This window comes from Erpetoichthys calabaricus, chromosome 3, assembly GCF_900747795.2.
Source record: "Erpetoichthys calabaricus chromosome 3, fErpCal1.3, whole genome shotgun sequence".
Classification (NCBI taxonomy): Eukaryota; Metazoa; Chordata; class Cladistia; order Polypteriformes; family Polypteridae; genus Erpetoichthys; species Erpetoichthys calabaricus.
In genome coordinates, this window is record NC_041396.2 from 12,452,908 (window position 1) to 12,475,222 (window position 22,315).

At 44.2% G+C, this 22,315-nt stretch overlaps 1 protein-coding gene across 2 annotated transcripts in view; it reads left to right on the forward strand.

The window, feature by feature from the left end:
* Positions 1-20,311, forward strand: part of si:dkey-71h2.2 (low density lipoprotein receptor adapter protein 1) — a 184,330-nt gene extending 164,019 nt beyond the window's left edge. The window contains exons 9-10 of one of the 2 annotated variants that reach the window (XM_051924490.1): positions 16,031-16,059; positions 19,390-20,311. In XM_051924490.1, coding sequence (XP_051780450.1) covers positions 16,031-16,059; positions 19,390-19,436 — 76 coding nt within the window. In that variant the 3' untranslated portion in view covers positions 19,437-20,311. The remainder of the gene's footprint in view (positions 1-16,030; positions 16,060-19,389) is intronic. The other variant, XM_028796375.2, reaches the window with a different exon arrangement.
* Positions 20,312-22,315: the final 2,004 nt, after the last annotated feature.

Below are 22,315 nucleotides of genomic sequence, written 5' to 3' on the forward strand. Positions count from 1 at the left end.
TTCAAGTAACCATGACATCCTTAATTAACTATACTGTTCAATACTGGTGAGACTTATCTCTCTCAATGGTCATTTTAATTAACTGACAGAAACACCCAGTTTCTGTGAATATACATCTGCTGATGCCTCAGTCTGGACATTTCATCAGTGATATTCCTGGGATCATCGAGTGTTTCAGGTCTTTCAACATCAAACATTCTCCTCCAGGGTGACTCTACCAGGGCTGATCCAATGCCAGCGTGAGTCTGGACAGTTAGCTACTCTGACCCCATGTCTCTCCTCAACTGAGCCACAGCCATCTTGAGGCTCTCTCTGCTGCTTCGATGGGACTGCGGATAGCTCTCCTCTTCCTCTCTCCTTCAATGCTCAAACTGCTAAAGGCGCAAATCAAAGAATGGGCCGCAAATTCCCTGCAACCGACGTCCACAGGTAGACACCTCGCTCTCCATCCTGACTGCTGACAGATGCTGACCAGTTCCGCGTACTTGGAGTGTTTCCTTTCGAAGGCTTCATCCATATGATCTTCCCACGGTTCAGAAGCATGACTTGCTTGGTGGATTCAGAGACAAGGACTATGTCTGGTCACAGGGTGGTGGCTGCAGTGTGGCTGGGAAACTTTAGCTGTCATCCGAGGTCTACCAATAACTGACAGACTCTTGCTGATACCAGAATGCATGCAGATGATGATCTCTTGGTGGGATTTGACTGCTCTCTAGCCCTGACAAAGGTGATGCTCCTCTTGGAGTCCGGTCAGCACCACCTTGCCCATTCACGTCCTGTATTGATTGCTTCAGTGATGGTCTTCAGGTCCTGATCGTGCCGCCATCATTACCTTCCCTCTCCAAGTCCCCTTGCACAGCTGCTGAGGATGTGTTCTAAGGTTCTTCACTTGGAACACAGTGGGCATGCTGGTGACTCTGCAATGCCCCAGGTATGCAGATCTGACTGGCTTGGTAGCACGTTGTATACTGCCTGGATTAGAAATCTGATGTGGTGAGGCTCAACATATCAGAGTTCAGGCCAACTCACTTTCCTCTCAGCTGCATTTTCCCATCTAGTCCAAGCTTCATTCCCAGAGTCTTACAGGATCTCCTCTCCTCCATTGCTGTTCTCACCTCTTCTGGCACTAGGCGGCGCCCTTCCTTCCCTCTGGTGGTATCATGGTTACCAATAACTAGCTATAGTGTCCACTAATGGTGAGTTTAATCTTTTGTAAATGACTGTTTTAATTAGCCATGGTGCCAGTAATAGCTATACCATAATACCAGTCTTATCTGTACCAACGACTGTTTTTAATTAGCTGTGGTGCCCATTACTTAGCTATAGTGTCTAATATCAATGAGACTAATCTTTATGAATTTCCATTTGTATCTGTCATGGTTACCGATGGCTAGCTGTAGTGTCCACTAATGGTGAGATTAATCTTTTGTAAATGACCGTTTTAGGTAGCCATAACGTCCTTAATTAGCTAGTGAGAGTTATCTCTACCAACGACTGTTTTTAATTAGTTGTGGTGCCCATTACTTAGCTATAGTGTCTAATACCAATAAGACTAATCTCTATGAATGGCCATTTTAATCTTTCATGGTTACCAATAACTAGCTGTAGTGTCCAGTAATGGTGAGATTAATCTTTTTCAGTGACTGTTGTAAGACTGGACGCTGTATAGCGCCTGACCCGGCACAGATTGGACATGGGAGGCATGTGTAAAATAAAACAAATGCTTTTTATTTTCTTCCCCTGTGGACACACGTCTTCCCCGTGACCCACAGGCAATACACAGTCCCAAATAAAGTACACCAGTACAGCAAGCACTCTTCTTCTCCTTGGCACCATCACTCCTCCCAAGCAACCTTGTCCTCCTCCACCCGACTCTGGCCACTGAGTGGTGGTCGCTGGCTCCCTTTTATTGGGTACCCGGAAGTGCTCCAGGTGGTTGAATGCTGACATCTGGCTGCACTTCCGGGTAAGGCGAAACCAATGCCCAAAAGGGGCCAGCTGCTCCTGTTGCAGCACCCCCTGGTGGCGTCTGTGGAACCCCACATATTTGCACAGAACTCCAACCCCCATGAAGCCCTGGGGGAGTCAGAAGCACTGTTGCAACCCAGGGAGGCTGCCATCTAGCGTCCAGGGGGAGATACTGGGCTTCCCACCCTTGTCCCCCTGGCAGATGTGGTGAATGGTTGTCCCGGCCACGCATGGGCCCCGGCCATCAGTCACACTGTTTTAATTAGCCGTGGTGCCAGTAATTAGCTATACCATAATACCAGTTAGACTGATCTCACATAGAAGAATGACCGTTTTAAGTAGCTGTGATGCCTTTAATTAGCCATATTCACCACTACCAGTGAGACTTACAGTGTATCCAGAAAGTATTCCCAGAGCATCACTTGTTCCACATTTTCTTATGTTACAGCCTTATTCCAAAATGGATTAAATTCATTTTTTTCCTCAGAATTCTGCACACAACACCCCATAATGACAACGTGGAAAAAGTTTACTTGAGATTTTTGCAAATTTATTAAAAATAAAAAAACTGAGAAATCCCATGTCCATAAGTATTCACAGCCTTTGTTCAATACTTTGTCGATGCACCTTTGGCAGCAATTACAGCCTCAAGTCTTGTTGAATATGATGCCACAAGCTTGGCACACCTATCCTTGGCCAGTTTCGCCCATTCCTCTTTACAGCACCTCTCAAGCTCCATCAGGTTGGATGGGAAGCGTCGGTGCACAGCCATTTTAAGATCTCTCCAGAGATGTTCGATCAGATTCAAGTCTGGGCTCTGGCTGGGCCACTCAAGGACATTCACAGAGTTGTCCTGAAGCCACTCCTTTGATATCTTGGCTGTGTGCTTAGGGTCGTTGTCCTGCTGAAAGATGAACCATCGCCCCAGTCTGAGGTTAAGAGCGCTCTGGAGCAGGTTTTCATCCAGGATGTCTCTGTACATTGCTGCAGTCATCTTTCCCTTTATCCTGACTGGTCTCCCAATTCCTGCTGCTGAAAAACATCCCCACAGCATGATGCTGCCACCACCATGCTTCACTGTAGGAATGGTGCCAGGCTTCCTCCAAACGTGAAGCCTGGCATTCACGCCGAAGAGTTCCATCTTTGTCTCATCAGACCAGAGAATTTTCTTTCTCATGGTCTGAGAGTCCTTCAGGTACCTTTTGGCAAACTCCAGGCTGGCTGCCATGTGCCTTTTACTAAGGAGTGGCTTCCGTCTGGCCACTCTACCATACAGGCCTGATTGGTGGATTGCTGCAGAGATGGTTGTCCTTCTGGAAGGTTCTCCTCTCTCCACAGAGGACCTCTGGAGCTCTAACAGAGTGACCATCGGGTTCTTGGTCACCTCCCTGACTAAGGCCCTTCTCCCCCGATCGCTCAGTTTAGATGGCCAGCCAGCTCTAGGAAGAGTCCCGGTGGTTTCGAACCTCTTCCACTTACGGATGATGGAAGCCACTGTGGTCATTGGGACCTTCAAAGCAGCAGAAATTTTTCTGTAACCTTCCCCAGATTTGTGCTTCGAGACAATCCTGTCTTGGAGGTCTACAGACAATTCCTTTGACTTCATGCTTGGTTTGTGCTCTGACATGAACTGTCACTGTGGGACCTTATATAGACAGGTGTGTGCCTTTCCAAATCATGTCCAGTCAACTGAATTTACCACAGGTGGACTCCAATTAAGCTGCAGAAACATCTCAAGGATGATCAGGGGAAACAGGATGCACCTGAGCTCAATTTTGAGCTTCACGGCAAAGGCTGTGAATACTTATGTACATGTGCTTTCTCAAGTTTTTTATTTTTAATAAATTTGCAAAACCCTCAAGTAAACTTTTTTCACGTTGTCATTATGAGGTGTTGTGTGTACAATTCTGAGGAAAAAAATGAATTTAATCCATTTTGGAACAAGGCTGTAACATAACAAAATGTGGAAAAAGTGATGCGCTGTATCTCTACCAACAACTGTTTTTAATTAGTTGTGGTGCCCATTACTTAGCTATAGTGTCTAATATCAATGAGACTAATCTTTATGAATGACCATTTTAATCTTTCATGGTTACCAATAACTAGCTGTAGTGTCCACTAATGGTGAGGTTAATCTTTAATAATGACTGTTTTAATTAGCTGTGGTGCCAGTAATTAGCTATACCATAATACCAGTTAGACTGATCTCACATAGAAGCATGACCGTTTTAAGTAACCATGATCTCCTTGATTAGCTATATTCTCCAATACTGGTGAGACTTATCTCTACCAACGACTGTTTTTAATTAGCTGTGGTGCCCATTACTTAGCTATAGTGTCTAATATCAATGAGACTAATCTTTATGAATGACCATTATAATCTTTCATGGTTATCAATAACTAGCTGTAGTGTCCACTAATGGTGAGATTAATCTTTTTCAATGACTGTTTTAATTAGCCACAGTGCCAGTAATTAGCTATACCATAATACCAGTCAGGCTGATCTCACATAGAAGCATGGGCACCGCTTCCCATTCCAAGACTCCAGTTTGGGGAAATACAGGTGATTGAGATGAAAGGCCAGGGATGGAATGAATGATGGTTTGCCAGAGTAATTTTTAATTAGCCATAGTCACCTATAACTAGCTCTAATGTCCAATAGCGGTGCGATTAAACTTTATGAATGATTGTCTTAATTAGCTCCAGTGTCCAATACTGGTGAGGTGAATTTTTCTGAATAACCATATTAATCAGTGATGTGTGCAAAGTTTTTGCTGGGTGGGATAAGTTTTACTTGAATAGATTTGCTACATTTTAATCTTGGACACAAATTATATTTTATCGCATATCCCTGCTTAAAGTCTACAATTCATAGACGTCACAAGGTGCTGAGAATTTGAGGTTACAGAAAGCTTTTCCCCTTGCATGAGGTTAGGTTTGTTTTTGAAACATGCAGTATGTTCCCTGCACACAAGACACACATTTATATGTTGTTGGGAACAGCCCAGACAGGTAGACATCGTTAAAAGCACCACATCACGTTTATTTACATGAATATTTACAAGTGAAACACAGCACACACCCCACTTTCACCCCCAAAGTCCAGGCCTGTCACAATGCTTCTCTCTTCAGGTCCGCCTCCACTCCTCTCCTCCTGAGCTCCGTCTTTCTTCCTCCCGACTCCAGCCATCGAATGGAGTGAGGCGGCCCTTTTTATAATCAGCTGGACGTGCTCCAGGTGCCTTCCAATGAGCGCCGGCCGGCTCTCCCTGATGTGGCGGAAGTGCTGGCTGTGCACCCGGAAGCACTCCAGGCATCCCTGGTCTTCTTCCCCCCAGCACTTCCGGGTGTGGCGGAAGTGCTGAGGGCCAGGGCTCCTCAGGCATTAGGGTGCCCCCTGGCGGTGACCACAGGCCCGTATAGGGTTTAGCTTCTAAGCTCTGTTCCCATGGTCTCCAAAGCCACCAGGGCGGTCACCCCCTCGTGGTCTGGAGGAGGCGCGATCCCTCCTCCTGTCCTTCTGGGTGTCCCGGCCGCTTGCCACAATGTCTAGTCGGGTTTTCTCGACTGTAGCCAGTTTGTGCTAAACAGACGCTCGCTGTCTGTCAGACCAGGTTAACGTGAGCACCTCTGATCTCTGCAGTTCAACATCCCCACCTCTCCTTTAAGCTCCGCCTTTACGAGAAGTTGGATTGGTTTAGAAAAGTGAACCATCCAATTGTTCCCTCCCAGTTTTAAGTAAAATTCACTCAGAAAAGGTTGAGAGAATGCTCAATAACAGCCAGGTTTGTAAAGTACAATTGACAAAGAATGGTGGTGACACGGACGAATTTATGAGATGGGGAACGGAAATAGGAATGCTGGGAGGATGATGTGGAGGATCTTGGGACGGTGGTGACGTCATCTGTAAGCGACCAGAGGTGAATTCATAACAGGAAAACGTCTCAGACGTTTGGATGAGGCTTTTTGGACAAATTCAAGGAGCCATGGGTTTTTGTTGTTCATCTTTCCTGTTAAAATAAAGAGAGAGGTGTTAACACGTTGTCTTAGTCCCCCGTCTTGGGGTTTCGTGCGACTCGTCGGATACTTTTGCTGCCCCCTGTGTCAATGTATAGTACAGTGGAACCTCGGTTTGCGAGCATAATTCGTTCCGGAAACGTGCTCGTAGTCCAAAGCACTCGTATATCAAAATGAATTTCCCCATAAGAAATAATGGAAACTCAGATGATTTGTTCCACAACCCAAAACTATTTATATAAAAATGATTAATACAAAATATAAAGTAAAAATACATAAAACAAATTAACTTGCACTTTACCTTTGAAAAGAATCATGACTGGTGTGAGTGAGTTTCTAAACTCTTGTGGGATTGCACCCAACGGGACGACACGCAGAAGAGCGTCCCAAAGCAATCGCAGTCTCCCAGCGCTGTAGCAGTTCTCCGTAAAAGCGAATCCGAAAAGATCTATAAGCGCCTGCCGTCAATGGGTGATACAAGGAACAAGGAACATTATAAATGTGCAGGGCCCTGCCTGACTGCTGTGTCTCTGTATAAATAACCGCGCTGTTGCTGTTTCAAGCTGAATAAAGCTGGTGTTGCTAAAGTACTGAGACTCAGCTTCGTGTTTTAGGGTGCAAGACGGGGACTCGCACGTCACAGCACACACACACGCGCGCACACCCAGTCACAATGCTAATGCTGTAGTAAACACTATACGCTCGTACGGATGTTGACTATATGAGTGAGGCACGCCAACTCAGACGGAGAATAAGAGACGATTGCCCACAATCCCGCAGTGAGAGAGAGAGAAGAACCATCAGCTCAGTTGTGATCACATGACGCTCAGCAGACAAAGCGTATACAGTGCATACTACTCGTACTGCAAGACCTCGCTCATTTATCAAGTGAAAATTTATAAAAAATTTTTGCTTGTCTTGCAAAACACTCGTAAACCAAGTTACTTGCAAACCGAGGTTTCACTGTATATTGTACGTCTGGCTTCCGCAAGACTAGATGCAGTCCTGCTCTTTTCCCTCTCATCTCCCACTGTCCGTAACTCTTTCTTAGTGGGTCCATCAGAAGCCTTATTCTTTTGTGCCTGACACTGATGATATTCTTCTACACTTCTGTTCTGTTTCTCACTTTTGACAAGTTCCTGACACAAATGGCAGGCTCTGCTACTTGTCTTAACGTCTTTCACTTACCTGAGCCCAAGGTAATCACTGTTATTTAATATAATGGAGACATCCTTATTGAGTCCTGAATTTCATCAGATCTGGTGATTCCTTTTCCCACATGCTTTAATATGAAATATGACACAGTGATGTGGGAGGAAGAATGTACCTGATATAAAGGTACTAAGCGTTTATTTTTTCCTGTAGAGATTTCAGAAGTGCAAGTGTGGGTGGCGGTGACTAAAGTGGTTTAAATGAAAATCACTTTCCAGCATAACCATGTTACAGTTAATATAATTGGAGGGATGGAGGAATTGAAAATAAAACCAGTGGCACCTTCATGGTGAGTACTGATGAACATCAAAGACCCTCACTCTATATAATTCGCATTCAAAAATGAAGCAGAAATTGTGTACTGCATTTAGCAAATAATGAACGTAAAGGCGTTTTCGCACTCATAGTCCGTTTGCTTCGTTCCAGATAAGAGGATGTTTCGTTCCTTTATTTCAATTTCCCGTTAGTTTGGTTGCATTTCAAACTGTAAACTGTCGATCGAACTAAACTTATCAATGAACATCTCATGGAGGTGCTGTGGACTTCTTTCATCAGGCAGAAAGTGAGACCACTTTCCACAGGGTCTCGGTTCAGTTGTTTTGGTCCTCACCAGAGTGCGATGGGTGTGTTCACGTCTACCTAAACGAAGTGAACTTTCAGGGAAATCACACCAGAGTTTGAAAGAAGTTGGGGTGAAAATGCCTTAAATGCCAGTCAAAAACAGAGTTTAAGAACATTTGGTCAGCCTGCTATACCCTATTATCTTGTCCAGATACTATTTTAAATTTATCAAGAATTCTAATTCAGCCCCTCATCTCTATTGTTTGGTGTAACTTTCTGTAACCTTTTTGTTCGGGCCCGGTCAGTACTTGGATGAGAAAAGCTAGGGTTGCTGCTGGACAAGGTGTTGGTGAGGCCAGCAGTGGGCACTTACTTTGTGGTCTAAATGTGGATCCCAATATTCTACTGCAGTGTAATTTGAAAATGGTGACGTAAAATTGAGGTCCTGACTCTCAGTGGTCATAAAAGATCCCTGGGCATCTTTTGTAAAGAGTATGGTGTAAGCTGATTTCCTGGCCAAATTGCCCTATTGTGTGCTTGGTGTGTGGGTGGGTGTGTGTCCTGCGGTGGGCTGGCGCCCTGCTTGGGAATTTGTTCCTGCCTTGCGCCCTGTGTTGTCTAGGATTGGCTCCAGCAGACCCCCATGACCCCGTGTTAGGATATAGCGGGTTGGTGACTGACTGACTGACTGACTGACTGACTGACTGACTGACTGGCCTAGTCTTTCTGGCGCCCTAATCATCCCCTGTCTCTGATTGGCTATCTCTCTCTCTACACTTCACCACCTAATAGCCTGTGTGTGGTGAGTATACTGCTGCAAAAATGGCTGCCGTTGCATCATCATAAGTGCTTCATCAGCAATAATTGACTTTTCATTAAGAATCTGGGTAAGAATGAAAACCTGCAGCCACTGCGGCCCTCCATTACCAACATTGCCCACCCCTAATCTAGGTGGATACTGCACATTACTGGTGGTTGAAGTGGCTCTCCTCTCACTATGAAAAGTGTGTTGAGTAATGAGGAGAGCACTATATGAAAGTAAAGAGTTATTATTTGTGTGAAAAAGTATTTTCTTGCTCCTGCCTTATTTGCACTACCTATAGTCTCCACTAGGTGTCCTCCATTTTGTGATTTATTATCCATCCATCCAGTATCCAACCCACTATATCCTAACTACAAGGTGACGGGGGTCTGCTGGAGCCAATCCCAGCCAACACAGGGTGCAAGGAAACAAACCCCGGGCAGGGCGCCAGTCTACCGCAGGGCGCGCACACACACCAAGCACACACTAGGGACAATTTAGAATCACCAATCCACCTAACCTGCATGTCTTTGGACTGTGGGGGGAAACCAGCGTGCCTGGAGGAAACCCACACAAATGCAGGGATAACATGCAAACTCCACGCAGGGAGGACCCGGGAAGTGAACCCGGGTCTCCTAACTGCGAGGCAGCAGCGCTATCCACTGCGCCACCATGCCGCCTGTGATTTATTATTCAAATTAAAAAAAAAAAAAATCAAATGAATCAGTTTTGGAAGTAGTAGTAGTAGTAGTAGTAGTAGTAGTAGTAGTAGGAACTTTCCAGCACCATGATAAACAAGAATGAATTAAATATAACTTCATTTTATATAGTCTTATATATAAACGTCTACACGTGGAAGTGTGTGTGTCTGTCTGTCCGGCCTGGATGTGAGAGGTGGAGTCTGGGTAAGTGCTTCACCTCCGAGGAAACAGAAGACTTGGTTAGCCACTAATAACACAAGCGAGGCCAACACGTCAGCAAAACGAAACCTCCAAAGAAAGACAAAGTCGCTTAGCCGCTAACATTGGCAAAACGGTATCCCTTTTACTTTTCCTCCTGCCGCTAATTGCACGTCGGCAAAACGAATCCTCCTAGGAGAGAGATGCCCAGAGTAGTTCCTTTCAATTACGTGACATCTTTACATTTCAATTTTTTTTCTGACAATTTTGATAGTGTCTAGGACTCCGGGCTTTTTACAGGCACGGGCTTACACAGCTAGTAGTAAATAAAAGAATTAGCTCACAGTTGTTATTCCAGTTCATTACAAAGACAATGGAGTTGTCCAGTCAGGTTGTTCCACACCAATCTCAGCAAACCATTTTTGTTTGGACTTCCCTTTTGGCTCACCAGAGTTGTCATGCTAACTCAAAGATGGAAGCACACAATCCTCTAGAACAGGGGTATTCAACTAAAATCTACAGAGGTCCAATTAGAGAAAATTTCTTGAAGCAATGGTCTGGAAGATCATGTTGTCTAACTATTTTCGCTGTCCACTTTCCTTTTTTTGGAGAGCGCCATTTGTTCCTTATTTTTCGGTCCCTTTCTCGGTCTCACAAGTCTTTTCTTTTTCCAGCGCAGTCGTCTGTATCTCTCACCACCTAGACTCCACAGACTTGATTGGCTGAGTGGTATCACGTGAAATGGCTTAACGTGCATACAATTGGTCTGTGGATTTCCACTAAAACATTACCGTAAAGACAACAAAAGCTGCACCAGCTAAAATAGAAGTGCCCCGTCAGGTTTTAAGTCATAACCTTCTGTTTTGTCTGTAAGTCTGGGTCCGTATGAGACAGCTTCTAGGTCCGGACCCGGACCGCGGTCCGCCTGTTAGTGACCTCTGCTCTAAAAAGTCATTGTATGCTGCAGCCTTAATTTTTCTCTTCACTGGCATTAAGGAATCTAGCAGATACGTTTTCTATCCACATACAACAACCAAATCAGTGGAAATGACAAAAGGATCGTGAAAGGCACTGGCAGCTGTCATGTAAACAGCGCAAGAGGTGCCAGATCTGACACCGGTGGAGGTTTGAGACATTGAGCCAAGTGACGGCAGCGGTTGAGCGACTCTGTCCTTTATGATACTGTCACGTCTTTGGCCTCAGGGCAAAACACTGAGGCTCTTTTTGGTAGACGGGCCTGTCACCTTCTTTTTACTTATTCTTGTTGGGACATTACAATCAGCCCATTTTCTATTCTAACTGCAGTACAGTGTTGTGCAGATAAACATGAGCATCCACTAAACCCGAAATTACTATTCATATGTGGGAAGTACCTTGGCAGTGACAGTCATGTCTCTGGTGACTTGCTGCACTGGAAGGATTTTCAGGATCGGATGATGTTATTTCCCATCCGTCCATTGACTTCAAAGGTGTGCCGAGCAATGTTCCAATGTTCCAATGTTCTCTTTCTTCATGTGTAGGCCCTCACTTGGGTGAATAATACAATTCCAAACCAGGAAAAAAAAGGATACGATTTCATGCTGACTCTGACAGACGAAAAACAGTTCCCCAGCTGTCTTTACAGTGCATCCAGAAAGTATTCACAACGCATCACTTTTTCCACATTTTGTTCTGTTACAGCCTTATTCCAAAATGGATTAAATTCATTTTTTTCCTCAGAATTCTGCACACAACACCCCATAATGACAACATGAAAAAAGTTTACTTGAGGTTTTTGCAAATTTATTAAAAATAAAAAAACTGAGAAATCCCATGTACATAAGTATTCACAGCCTTTGCTCAATACTTTGTTGATGCACCTTTGGCAGCAATTACAGCCTCAAGTCTTTTTGAATATGATGCCACAAGCTTGGCACACCTATCCTTGGCCAGTGTCGCCCATTCCTCTTTGCAGCACCTCTCAAGCTCCATCAGGTTGGATGGGAAGCGTCGGGGCACAGCCATTTTAAGATCTCTCCAGAGGTGTTCAATCGGATTCAAGTCTGGGCTCTGGCTGGGCCACTCAAGGACATTCACAGAGTTGTCCTGATGCCACTCCTTTGATATCTTGGCTGTGTGCTTAGGGTCGTTGTCCTGCTGAAAGATGAACCGTCGCCCCAGTCTGAGGTCAAGAGCGCTCTGGAGCAGGTTTTCATCCAGGATGTCTCTGTACATTGCTGCAGTCATCTTTCCCTTTATCCTGACTAGTCTCCCAATTCCTGCCGCTGAAAAACATCCCCACAGCATGATGCTGCCACCACCATGCTTCACTGTAGGAATGGTGCCAGGCTTCCTCCAAACGTGACACCTGGCATTCAGACCAAAGAGTTCAATTTTTGTCTCATCAGACCAGAGAATTTTTTTTCTCATGGTCTGAGAGTCCTTCAGGTGCCTTTTGGCAAACTCCAGGTGGGCTGCCATGTGCCTTTTACTAAGGAGTGGCTTCCGTCTGGCCACTCTACCATACAAGCCTGATTGGTGGAATGCTGCAGAGATGGTTGTCCTTCTGGAAGGTTCTCCTCTCTCCACAGAGGAACTCTGGAACTCTGACAGAGTGACCATCGGGTTCTTGGTCACATCCTTGACTAAGGTCCTTCTCACCTGATCGCTCAGTTTAGATGGCCGGCCAGCTCCAGGAAGAGTCCTGGTGGTTTCGAACTTCTTCCACTTACGGATGATGGAGGCCACTGTGCTCATTGGGACCTTCAAAGCTGCAGAAATTTTTCTGTAACCTTCCCCAGATTTGTGCCTCGAGACAATCCTGTCTCAGAGGTCTACAGACAATTCCTTTGACTTCATGCTTGGTTTGTGCTCTGACATGAACTGTCAACTGTGGGACCTTCTATAGACAGGTGTGTGCCTTTCCAAATCATGTCCAGTCAACTGAATTTACCACAGGTGGACTCCAATGAAGCTGCAGAAACATCTCAAGGATGATCAGGGGAAACAGGATGCACCTGAGCTCAATTTTAAGCTTCATGGCAAAGGCTGTGAATACTTATGTACATGTGCTTTCTCAATTTTTTTATTTTAAATAAATTTGCAAAAATCTCAAGTAAACTTTTTTCACATTGTCATTATGGGGTGTTGTGTGTAGAATTCTGAGGAAAAAAATGAATTTAATCCATTTTGGAATAAGGCCGTAACATACGAAAATGTGGAAAAAGTGATGCGCTGTGAATACTTTCCGGATGCACTGTATCTATCTTGTCTTATGCTTTGCCTTGCAGCTCTAAATGATGAGCCTCTGTGCTAAATCTGTGTCCACTGTGCATGTGAGTAGAAAGAAAAGTAGATTTGTAAAATATATTTGTACAGAGGACAGTGACATATTAAACTTATGTTACAGAAGTGATGAGAGCATCATTGATTATCTCATTTCAATGGCACCTTTAAAACATTAGAAGAACGTTAGAGCAATCTAGATGAGAGTGGGCCATTCAGCCCAACAAAGCTCATCAGTCCCATCCACTTAATTCTTCAAAAAAAAAAAAACATCAAATCAAGTCTTGAAGGTCCATAAAGTTCTACTGTTTATCACACCACTTGGTCACTTACTCCATGTGTCTGTGATTCTCTGAGTGAAGAGAAACTTCCTAATGTTAGTGTGAAATTTCCCCTTAATAAGTATCCAACTGTGTCCCCGTGTTCTTGATGAACTCATTTTAAAGTCACCGTCTCAATCCATCCATTTTCCAACCCGCTGAATACCAAACACAGGGTCACGGGGGTCTGCCAGAGCCAATCCCAGCCAACACAGAGCACAAGGCAGGAACCAATCCCTGGCAGGGTGCCAACACACCACAGGACACACTAGGGCCAATTTAGAATCGCCAGTCCACCTAACCTGCATGTCTTTGGACTGTGGGAGGAAACCCACGCAGACACGGGGAGAACATGCAAACTCCACGCAGGGAGGACCTGGGAAGCGAACCCAGGTCTCCTAACTGCAAGGCAGCAGTGCTACCACTGCACCACCGTGCCGCCCACCATCTCAATCCACTGGACTAATTCCCTTTATAAATTTAAACACTTCAGTCAGGTCTCCTCTTAATCTCCTGTAAAGGCTCAGCTCTTTTAATCATTCCTCATAACTCATCCCCTGTAGTCCTGAATCATCCTAGTTGCTCTTCTCTGGACCTTCTCTAATGCTGCTATGTCCTTTTTGTAGCCTGGAGACCAAAACTGCACCCAGTACTCCAGATGAGGCCTCACCAGTGTATTATAAAGCTTCAGCAGAACCTCCTGTGACTTGTACTTCACAGATCAAGGCGCTATATAACCTGACATTCTGTTAGCTTTCTTAATGGCTTCTGAACACTGTCTGCAAGTCGAGAGCATAAGAGTCCTCTACAACTCCTATATTCTTCTCATAAGGTGTGCTTTAAATTTTCAGATCTCCCATTGTGTATTCAAACCTCACATTTTTACTTCCTATTTGTAATTCTTTACATTTACTGACATTAAATGTCATCAGCCAAACATCTGCCCAAGCCTGTCTGCTGTCTAAATCCTCCTGTGATGATTCAACAGATTTGAGATTATCTGCCAATCCAGCGAGCTTCTAATCCCCTGTAGTCCTCTAATCACCCTAGTCGCTCTTCTCTGGACCTTCTCTAGTGCTGCTATGTCCTTTTTGTAGCCTGGAGACCAAAACTGCACACAGGACTCCAGATGAGGCCTCACCAGTGTGTTATAAAGCTATATAAGGGGTGGGAGTATAATAGGCAGCAAGTGAACAGTCAGTTCTTTAAGGTGATGTGTTGGAATCATGAAAAACAGGCCAATTTAAGGATATGAGCGACATTTGACAAGTGCCAAATTTTGATGACTACATGACTGCATCTGAGCATCTCCAAAATGGCAGCTCTTGTAGTTTGTTCTTAGCATGCCGTGGTTAGTACCTACCAAAAGTAGTCCAAGGAAGAACAACCAGTAATCTTGCTAAATTTTCACAGGCATCCAAGGCTCATTAATACATGTGGGAAGCGGAGGCTAGCCCGTCTGGTTCGATCCCACAGAAGAGCTACAGCAGCATAAACTGCTACAGGCCATGAGAGAAGGATGACAGAACACAACAGTCCATCACAGCTTTCTGTGTATGGGGTGGTGTAGCAGTCAGAGTGCCCATGCTGACCTCTGTCCACTGGCGAAAGCACCTACAATGGGCATTTGAACTTCAGAACTGGACCATGGAGCAATGGAATAAGGTGGTCTGGTTTGATGAATCACACTTTTTTAGATCATGTGGATAGCCAGGTGTGTGTGCATTGTTTACCTGGGGAAAAGGTGGGGGCAGGATGCACTATGGGAAGAAGACATGCTGGCGAAGGCAGTATGATGCTCTGGGCAACGTTCTGCCCAGAATCCTTGGATCCTGGTATTCATGTGGAGGTTACTTTGACCTAAAGATTGTTGCAGACCAAGTACACCCATTCATGGTAACGGTATTCCCTGATAACAGTGGACTCTTTTAGTAGGATAATGTGCCCTGCCACCATACAAAAATTGTTCAGGAATGGTTTGAGGAACGTGACAAAGAGTTCAAGGTGTTGACTTGACCTTCAAATTTCCCCAGATCTCAGTCCGCCTGTAGGATGTTCTGGAAAAACAAGTGCGATCCGTGGAGGCCCCATCTTACAAGGTACCGAAACTATAGGATCTGCTGCTAATGTCTGAGTGCAAATACCACAGGACACCTTCACAGGTCTTGTGGAGTCCATCCCTATATGGGTCAGAACTGTTTTGGTGGCTGGAGGTGGGCAGACACAATTTCAGCCAGTGTGGTTTTAATGTTGTAGCTGATCGGTGTTTGAAACACACTTTAAGGTGGGTCTCTGAGAAAACTCTGCAGTCATTACAGGTCGTGTTTAACATGATTTGAATGTTGATGAAGAGGGCTTCTTTAAAAAGGTCTAAGGGCAGGACTCGTCCCATGGGCTTGAGTTTGACACACCTGCTTGACTTTTAGTGTTATGCTGCTATGTTGCAGTTATTTTCAATCATCTTGTAACACCTCTGGAAGTTTACCAGAGACCACTAGTGGTCCAGAGCCTTTGGTTGAGAACTACTGATGTAGACTGGCTCTCTGGCTAAAGGATCTGGGCTGGTAACTCAAAGGTGGATGGTTCGAATCCTGGCAGAAACAGAAGGACAGAATGCTACTCCATTGGGCCCTTGAGCAAGAACCTTAACCTGCAATTGATCCAGGGGTGCTGTACAAATAGCTGACCCTACGCACAGTGACCCCAAAACTCTCCAGGAGAGTAAGTTGGAGTATGTCAAAAATGATGAATTCCTAATACAAGAAATTGTATATGGTGAAAAAGGTTTAAAAAAATTAAAAATTACTAGACTATGAAGCATAAATGCTAGAAACTTGTGATTCAGGTATTTTAGTGTGCAGGAACCACCTAAAAAATTTCAAGCCTGGAACTTTTTAATGAAGCTGTTGGCTGTGTAAACGTTAGAGAGGCCTGGAATTGGACTCTCTCTGATGTATCATTTCCTGTTTTTTTAATGTTGCATGCAGCAATATGGACGTTTCAGACATGGCTACGGGTAAGTGGACCTTCTTTTCTAGTGTCCGATGTATGTCTTCTAACTTTGCCCTCTACGTCGTCTTCGAATTATTGCCTAATAATTTCATGCAGTTCCAAATGTATTCCATTAGCTGGTCATCTCACTTTATATACCGTAGCATTCAGACCCCATCACTTTTTATGCATTTTGTTCTGTTGCAGCCTTGTCATAAAATCATTTCAATTCATCAAGCAAGAGTTAATACCTTTAGAATGACAAATCGAAAACAAAGATTTTAGACATTTTTGCAAATAAATTAACAAGAAAAAACTGAACTATTACACTGAACAGGTCTTCGGACCTTTTCAAACTTCATTGAAGCCCCATTGATATCTTATTGGGTTTGACATGCCAAGCTTCACACACCTGGATTTAGGGATTCTCTGCCATGCTTCTCTGCAGTTCTTTCAGGTTGGATGGAGACCGTCGGTGGACAGCTATGTTCGGGTCTATCCAGAGATGTTCAGCTGGGTTCAAGTCTGGGCCACTCAGGGACATTCATTGAGTTGTCTCTAAGCCACTGCTGTGTTGCTTTTGTTTTTTTCCTGATGGAAGATGAACCTTTGGCCCAGTCCAGAGCGTTCTAGAGCAGGTTTTCATTAAGGATATATCTGTACCTTCCTCCATTCAGTTTTCCCTCAACCCTAACTAGTTTTCCAATCCGTGTCACTGAAAGAATAACCCCACAGCATGATGCTGCCACCACCATGCTTCACCGGTGGAATGATATTGTGCAAGTGATGAGCTGTGCCTGGTTTCCTCGAAACAACGATGCTAATCTTGGTTTCATCAATCCAGAGTCTCTGAATCCTGTAGGTGTTTTTTTATAACAAACTCCAACTAGGTTTCCGTGTGTCTTTAACTGAGGTGAGAATTCTTTCTGGCCACTCTGTCATAAAGCTCAGATCGGGTAGTGAGGGGTGCCTGGTTTCATCCTGACGTGAAGCTTAAAATTGAGGGTAAAAGGTTCAATCTTGGTTTCATCAGACTAGGCAATCTTGTTTCTCATAGTCTGAGGGTCCAGTAAATGCTTTTTTGGGAAACTCCAAGCAGGCTTTCACATGTCACCTAACCATTCTGCCATAAAGCAGTGATGGTTGTCCTTCTGGAAGTTTCTCCAGTCTCCACAAAGGTTCTCTGAACCTCTCAGGTCCTCTGATCACCACTCTTCCAATGATCCTTCTCCTGGAATTGCTCAAGGAAGATTGATGGTTGTTCTGAACTTCATCCTTTAAAATTGATAAAGGTCACTGTGCTCTTGGGAGTTTTCAGTGCTACAGGAGTTTTTTGCATCCTTCCCCAAATCTTTGCTTCCATTTCGGTGATGGGACCTCGGGTAAGGTCCTTGCTAGGGTCGTCCTCAATACAATCTGTAATCACTTGCTCACCTACCAGTGACTGGAACAGTCTGGTTTTACGCCTAAGAAGTCTACCATCAACTGCATCCTGGCACTGAGGGTTCTCATGGACTGCAAACGCAAATATCAGCAGAGTTTCTTTGCAGCTTTTGTCAATTTTCATAAAGCAATCGACTCAGATGATCGAGCTACCTTTTGGGACACCCTGACACTTTTGCGTGGTCCCCCTAAAGTTGCTTGATCTCGTGGCTGGCCTGTACACTGGTACTGTGAGTGCTGTCCACAGTGGAGGCAGAACCTCTGCGTACTTCCCAGTTGATTCTGGGGTTCGTCAGCGGTGTGTTCTGCTCCTACTCTGTTCAATGATTATATGGACTGGGTGTTGGGCAAGGTTGTGGGGTCCAGTGGCTGTGGGGCATCTGTTGGTGATGAGAGATTCACGGATCTTGATTTTGCTGACGATTCTGTGATCTTCGCAGAGTCAATGAAGGCTCGAGAGACTGAGTGAGGAGTCTGAGTATCTGGGTTTGCGAGTGTCCTGATAATAACCAACATTCAGGCCTTTAATGACCTCTTGGGCACGGCCATCAGCGGTGTGTCTGTCTGCGGAGAGAGTGTCGACCTCGTCATTGAGAGGTTTTCTTACCTTGGCAGTGACATTCATGTCTCTGGTGACTCTTCCTATGAAGTCAGTAGACGGATTGGGAGAGCATGGGGGGGTCATGAGGTCGCTGGAAAGGGGTATGTGGCGCTCCTGATATCTCTGCAAAAGGACGAAGGTCCAAGTCTTTAGAGTCCTGGTGCTTCGTGTTTGTGAGACATGGACGCTATCCAGTGACCTGAAATGATGACTGGACTCCTTCAGTACTGTGTCTCTTCAGAGAATCCTTGGGTACCACCAGTTTGACTTTGTGTTGCTCATGGAGTCCTGAATGAGGCACATTGCCTGCATTGTGAGGGAGCATCGGTTACGGTACTACGGCCATGTGGCGCGATTCCCCAAGGGTGATCGGCTCACAGGACCTTCATTGTTGAGGACCTGAGTAGCTGGACCAGGCCAAGGGGAACCTTATGTAACACCTGGCTACAGCAGATAGAGGGTCATTTCTGGAAGATGGGACTGGACCGCATGTCTGCCTTGGGGGTTGCCAACCAGAATCCCAAGATGTTACATCATATGGTGGGTGCTGCAATGTGCCATACCAGTACATGGTCTCTGACCTGACCCAGATCTGTGCCTGGACACAATCTGGTCTCTAAGCTCTGCAGACAATTCCTTCAATGACATGTCTTGGTTTTGTCTCAACTGTGGGACCTCCCATATACAGGTGTGTGCCTTTCCTAATCAGGTCCAATCTGTTGAATTGACAACAGGGGGACTCAAAACAATTTGTAGAAACATCTCAGTGATGATCAGTAGAATGGGATGCACCTGAACCAAATTTCAAGTGTTATAGTAAATGGTCTGAATTCTTGTCTGAATGGGATATTTCCATTTCTTATTTTTATAGGTCTGCAAAAATTTCTAGTATCCTGCTTTCGTTATATCAACCTGGGGTATTGAATGTTGTTTAATCAGGAGAAAAAAAATGAATTGAAATGATTTTAGCACAAGGCTGCAACATACCAAAATGTGAAAAATGTGAAGGGGTCTGAATATTTTCCAGATCCACTGTAAACAGAAAATTGGGTTACGAATGTCGGCAGGAATGGAACTCATTCGCAACCCAAGGGCTACCTCTGTTTTGGATCAATTGATCAATGGTGTATTCCTGAATATTTTGTTTGTTCTTGACCACACCATAAATCTCAACATTTTCTGAACAAAGATGTCCAGGTGGTCCCAACATCATGTCCTACTATGGCACACGCCCCTCTTGATTAGAATAGAACTGTGTAAAACACTCATCCTTCCTCAGTAATTCTGTGAATTTTGTGCCTTCTGTTTCAGATTTGCAAAGTCCCGAACTAAAGCACGGTCCTCAAACACAGAAGTGAAGGCCAGCTCACTGGGGCAGAGGCCTCTCCTGGGGGCTTCACCCCTAGCCACCAGAAAGTGTGATCTACCAAGACCTGAAGAGAAGGGAAACGATCCCATAATTTCCTCATGTACTGTAAAATGAATACCAGACTGATGTGTGTGTGTCCATCTAGAGTGACCAGTGGCACCTGCAGCCCCCTAAAATGTCCGACAAAGAGCACTACATGAAGGTCTTTATCTTCTGGTAGCTTCACGTTCCCAAATGTTAATTTCAAGGACAGCAATAATGATGGCCACTTTTTATTAATTCTGAGAAACTGATCTTCAGATCCTTTAGATGAACAACAATGATGTAAGAACTTCCAGCCCACATTAGAGGGGGAAACACTGGTCACAATCCAGTGCTATGGATATTTTGAATTTACCGTAACATATGAAACACATCCACAATGTACTTAGTGTTTACTGAAGTTCAGCAGTGCCCAACTTGGCAATTTGCATGGTTGACAGCGAACTGATGACTCCTGACTCATCCATCACTCCATGTTCTAAGCAAAGTAAATTTCTAATTCAATGTTATTTATCACTCAGTCTTTCACTGGATACTCTGAAACTGCCACCTTTGCTATTCCTAATCATTATTTGTTCACTCTCTACACCTGTGGCCGACTCTCCAGACCTTCATTCAGTCCTTTCAAGTGTAAAAGAATGAGTCTGAACACACTAGAAAGATTTGGGGGCAGCCACCTGTATATTGTCCCTGGCTGCAAAAGGTTTTGAAATAAGAACTGATGTGCATGGGTTGAGTTCCAGACTGAACTGAATTAGTAGTGGAAATGATGGCAGCTTTAAAGGGTGATACTGGAAGTGATGTCATCTGAGGCCAGAACAGGAAGTGGCATCTTTCTTTGTGCTGGAACCAGAAGTGACATCATTCTTGGCGCCAGAACCGGAAGTGACGTTGTTATTAAATCAGGTAGGTTTTCCGGTATTTGGCCTGGAGGGACAACAGAAGAAGATTTAGTGCACCCCGCCACCCCCTGGCCTGTCGGATAATTACCTCCACTAGGTCCACTCGGCTTTCTCCTAATCGCATCTTGCAGGTGTATGGAGGGTCCAAATGCTTCCATAACAAAGAGGATCTACCATTTTCAGAACCATATTAACATCTCATGCTTGCTTCCTTTTAACGTTTAATACTTTCCACTTTGTTTAATGGGAAATCTAAACGTGTGGCTGAAACGAGAGGACACCCCACCCTCCATGAAGTCTTCTGCAGTTCCGTTTGTCTGCTACCTACTCCATCTTGTCTTGGACACCAGCAGATGTTTGGATATAATAATTGGAGAGATTCCAGTTGTTGAATTTTCCAGTTAGGCTGTCTCCATGGCTTTGAAGAAGAACAGCCAAAGAAGTCACCTCTTCGTTGAGTGCCTCCATTAACCAATGCTTGTTGTGATTTGTCATTTGGAAGAGTGGAATGTCCAAGTGGACAATATGAGTAGTTAACCACCGAGAAAATCTTTGAGAAAGTTAACTCAACAGAGTAGTCAGAAAGGAAAGCCAGGGCCAATACGTGATGAAAGAAGATGGCCAAAAGTCCAAAATCAAAGTAAAGTGGAGAAACAAAGAAACGCAAAATCAACACCCTTCATGGTAACATTGGTTTTCAAGTCCATTTTGCCTCTTCAATACTACATATTTCCCTTAATTTTTGGTAAAAAATTCCAATATCAATTCATGGATGCCTCCATCTTCTGTAAAGATGACATCACGAATCATACCCACATGACCAGAAATGGGCTTTGCAACTAACATGGTGGACCCATAAAAGCTGCACACAAAATGGTGGTGCAATGACATCACTAAAAATAACAATGCAAGTGAAAAAACAGTAATGTTATGATTTTAGTTTGTAATTCCATTCAATCCAGGATGGATTTTCACCATCTCTACGTCAATAATTCTGACGTTCGCTTCTCTTTAACACATGTTTTGAGAAAATTGTACATTTTTCAGATCTTCTTGCAATGCCATTTTGTTTTGTTAATGGGCGCTGCCATTTGGACGAGGTTGTGTCGGCCATTGCTATGGTAAATTTGTCACAAACCCCTAAATGCACGTGATGAGTGACATCATCGATGCCATCACGTAAAGGTTGGCACATGTGGTCTTGATTAACCAGACTACACTGGTCTTCAAAAATTTTTTTTTCGCTCGCCTCAAAATTGTGGATGTTCTTTGTAGATCTGATTCAAAATCTGGCAGCAGAATTGTTCGATCACATGCAGTTTTTGAGAGACGATGGTTTAAAATGAAAAAAAAAAGTAATTTAAATGTAATTATTTAGACTCCATTGTTTTAAATATAATTATTACTTCCAAAAAGTGGCCACTTTGTAGTTATACCCTCTTATCAGTGGAGGCGTTTCATGGTGGAGTGATGTCTGCTAACAAAGAGTCACTCCACTGTCCACTATAACATCTCGTCACCTGAGCGAATCTCTCCGTGTCTTCAGCAGGGACGGATCCAACGTTCTCCAGGAAAAAATCCTATTGAGAATGTAGGAAGTGAATTTTTAAAGATGTGTTGCACTCAACTGCTAGATGTTACAGTATATGTCTACGTGATTGTTTGTGTTTTATACTTGTGTCTTCTAATTATGAATGATTATTTGTCTTATATATACACTACCGGTCAAAAGTTTTAGAACACCTCAGTTATTCCAGTTTATCATCAAATTTGATCAGTTGAAATGCAATCAGTGACCTAAAATGGTGAAAAGGTAACTGCCAGAGGTTTAAATTTAAAGTTTAGGTTAGCAAAAAATGGTAAAAAAGGACATTTCAGAATATTACAAATGGGCCTTCTTCAGGGAACAACCAATAGGTTACAA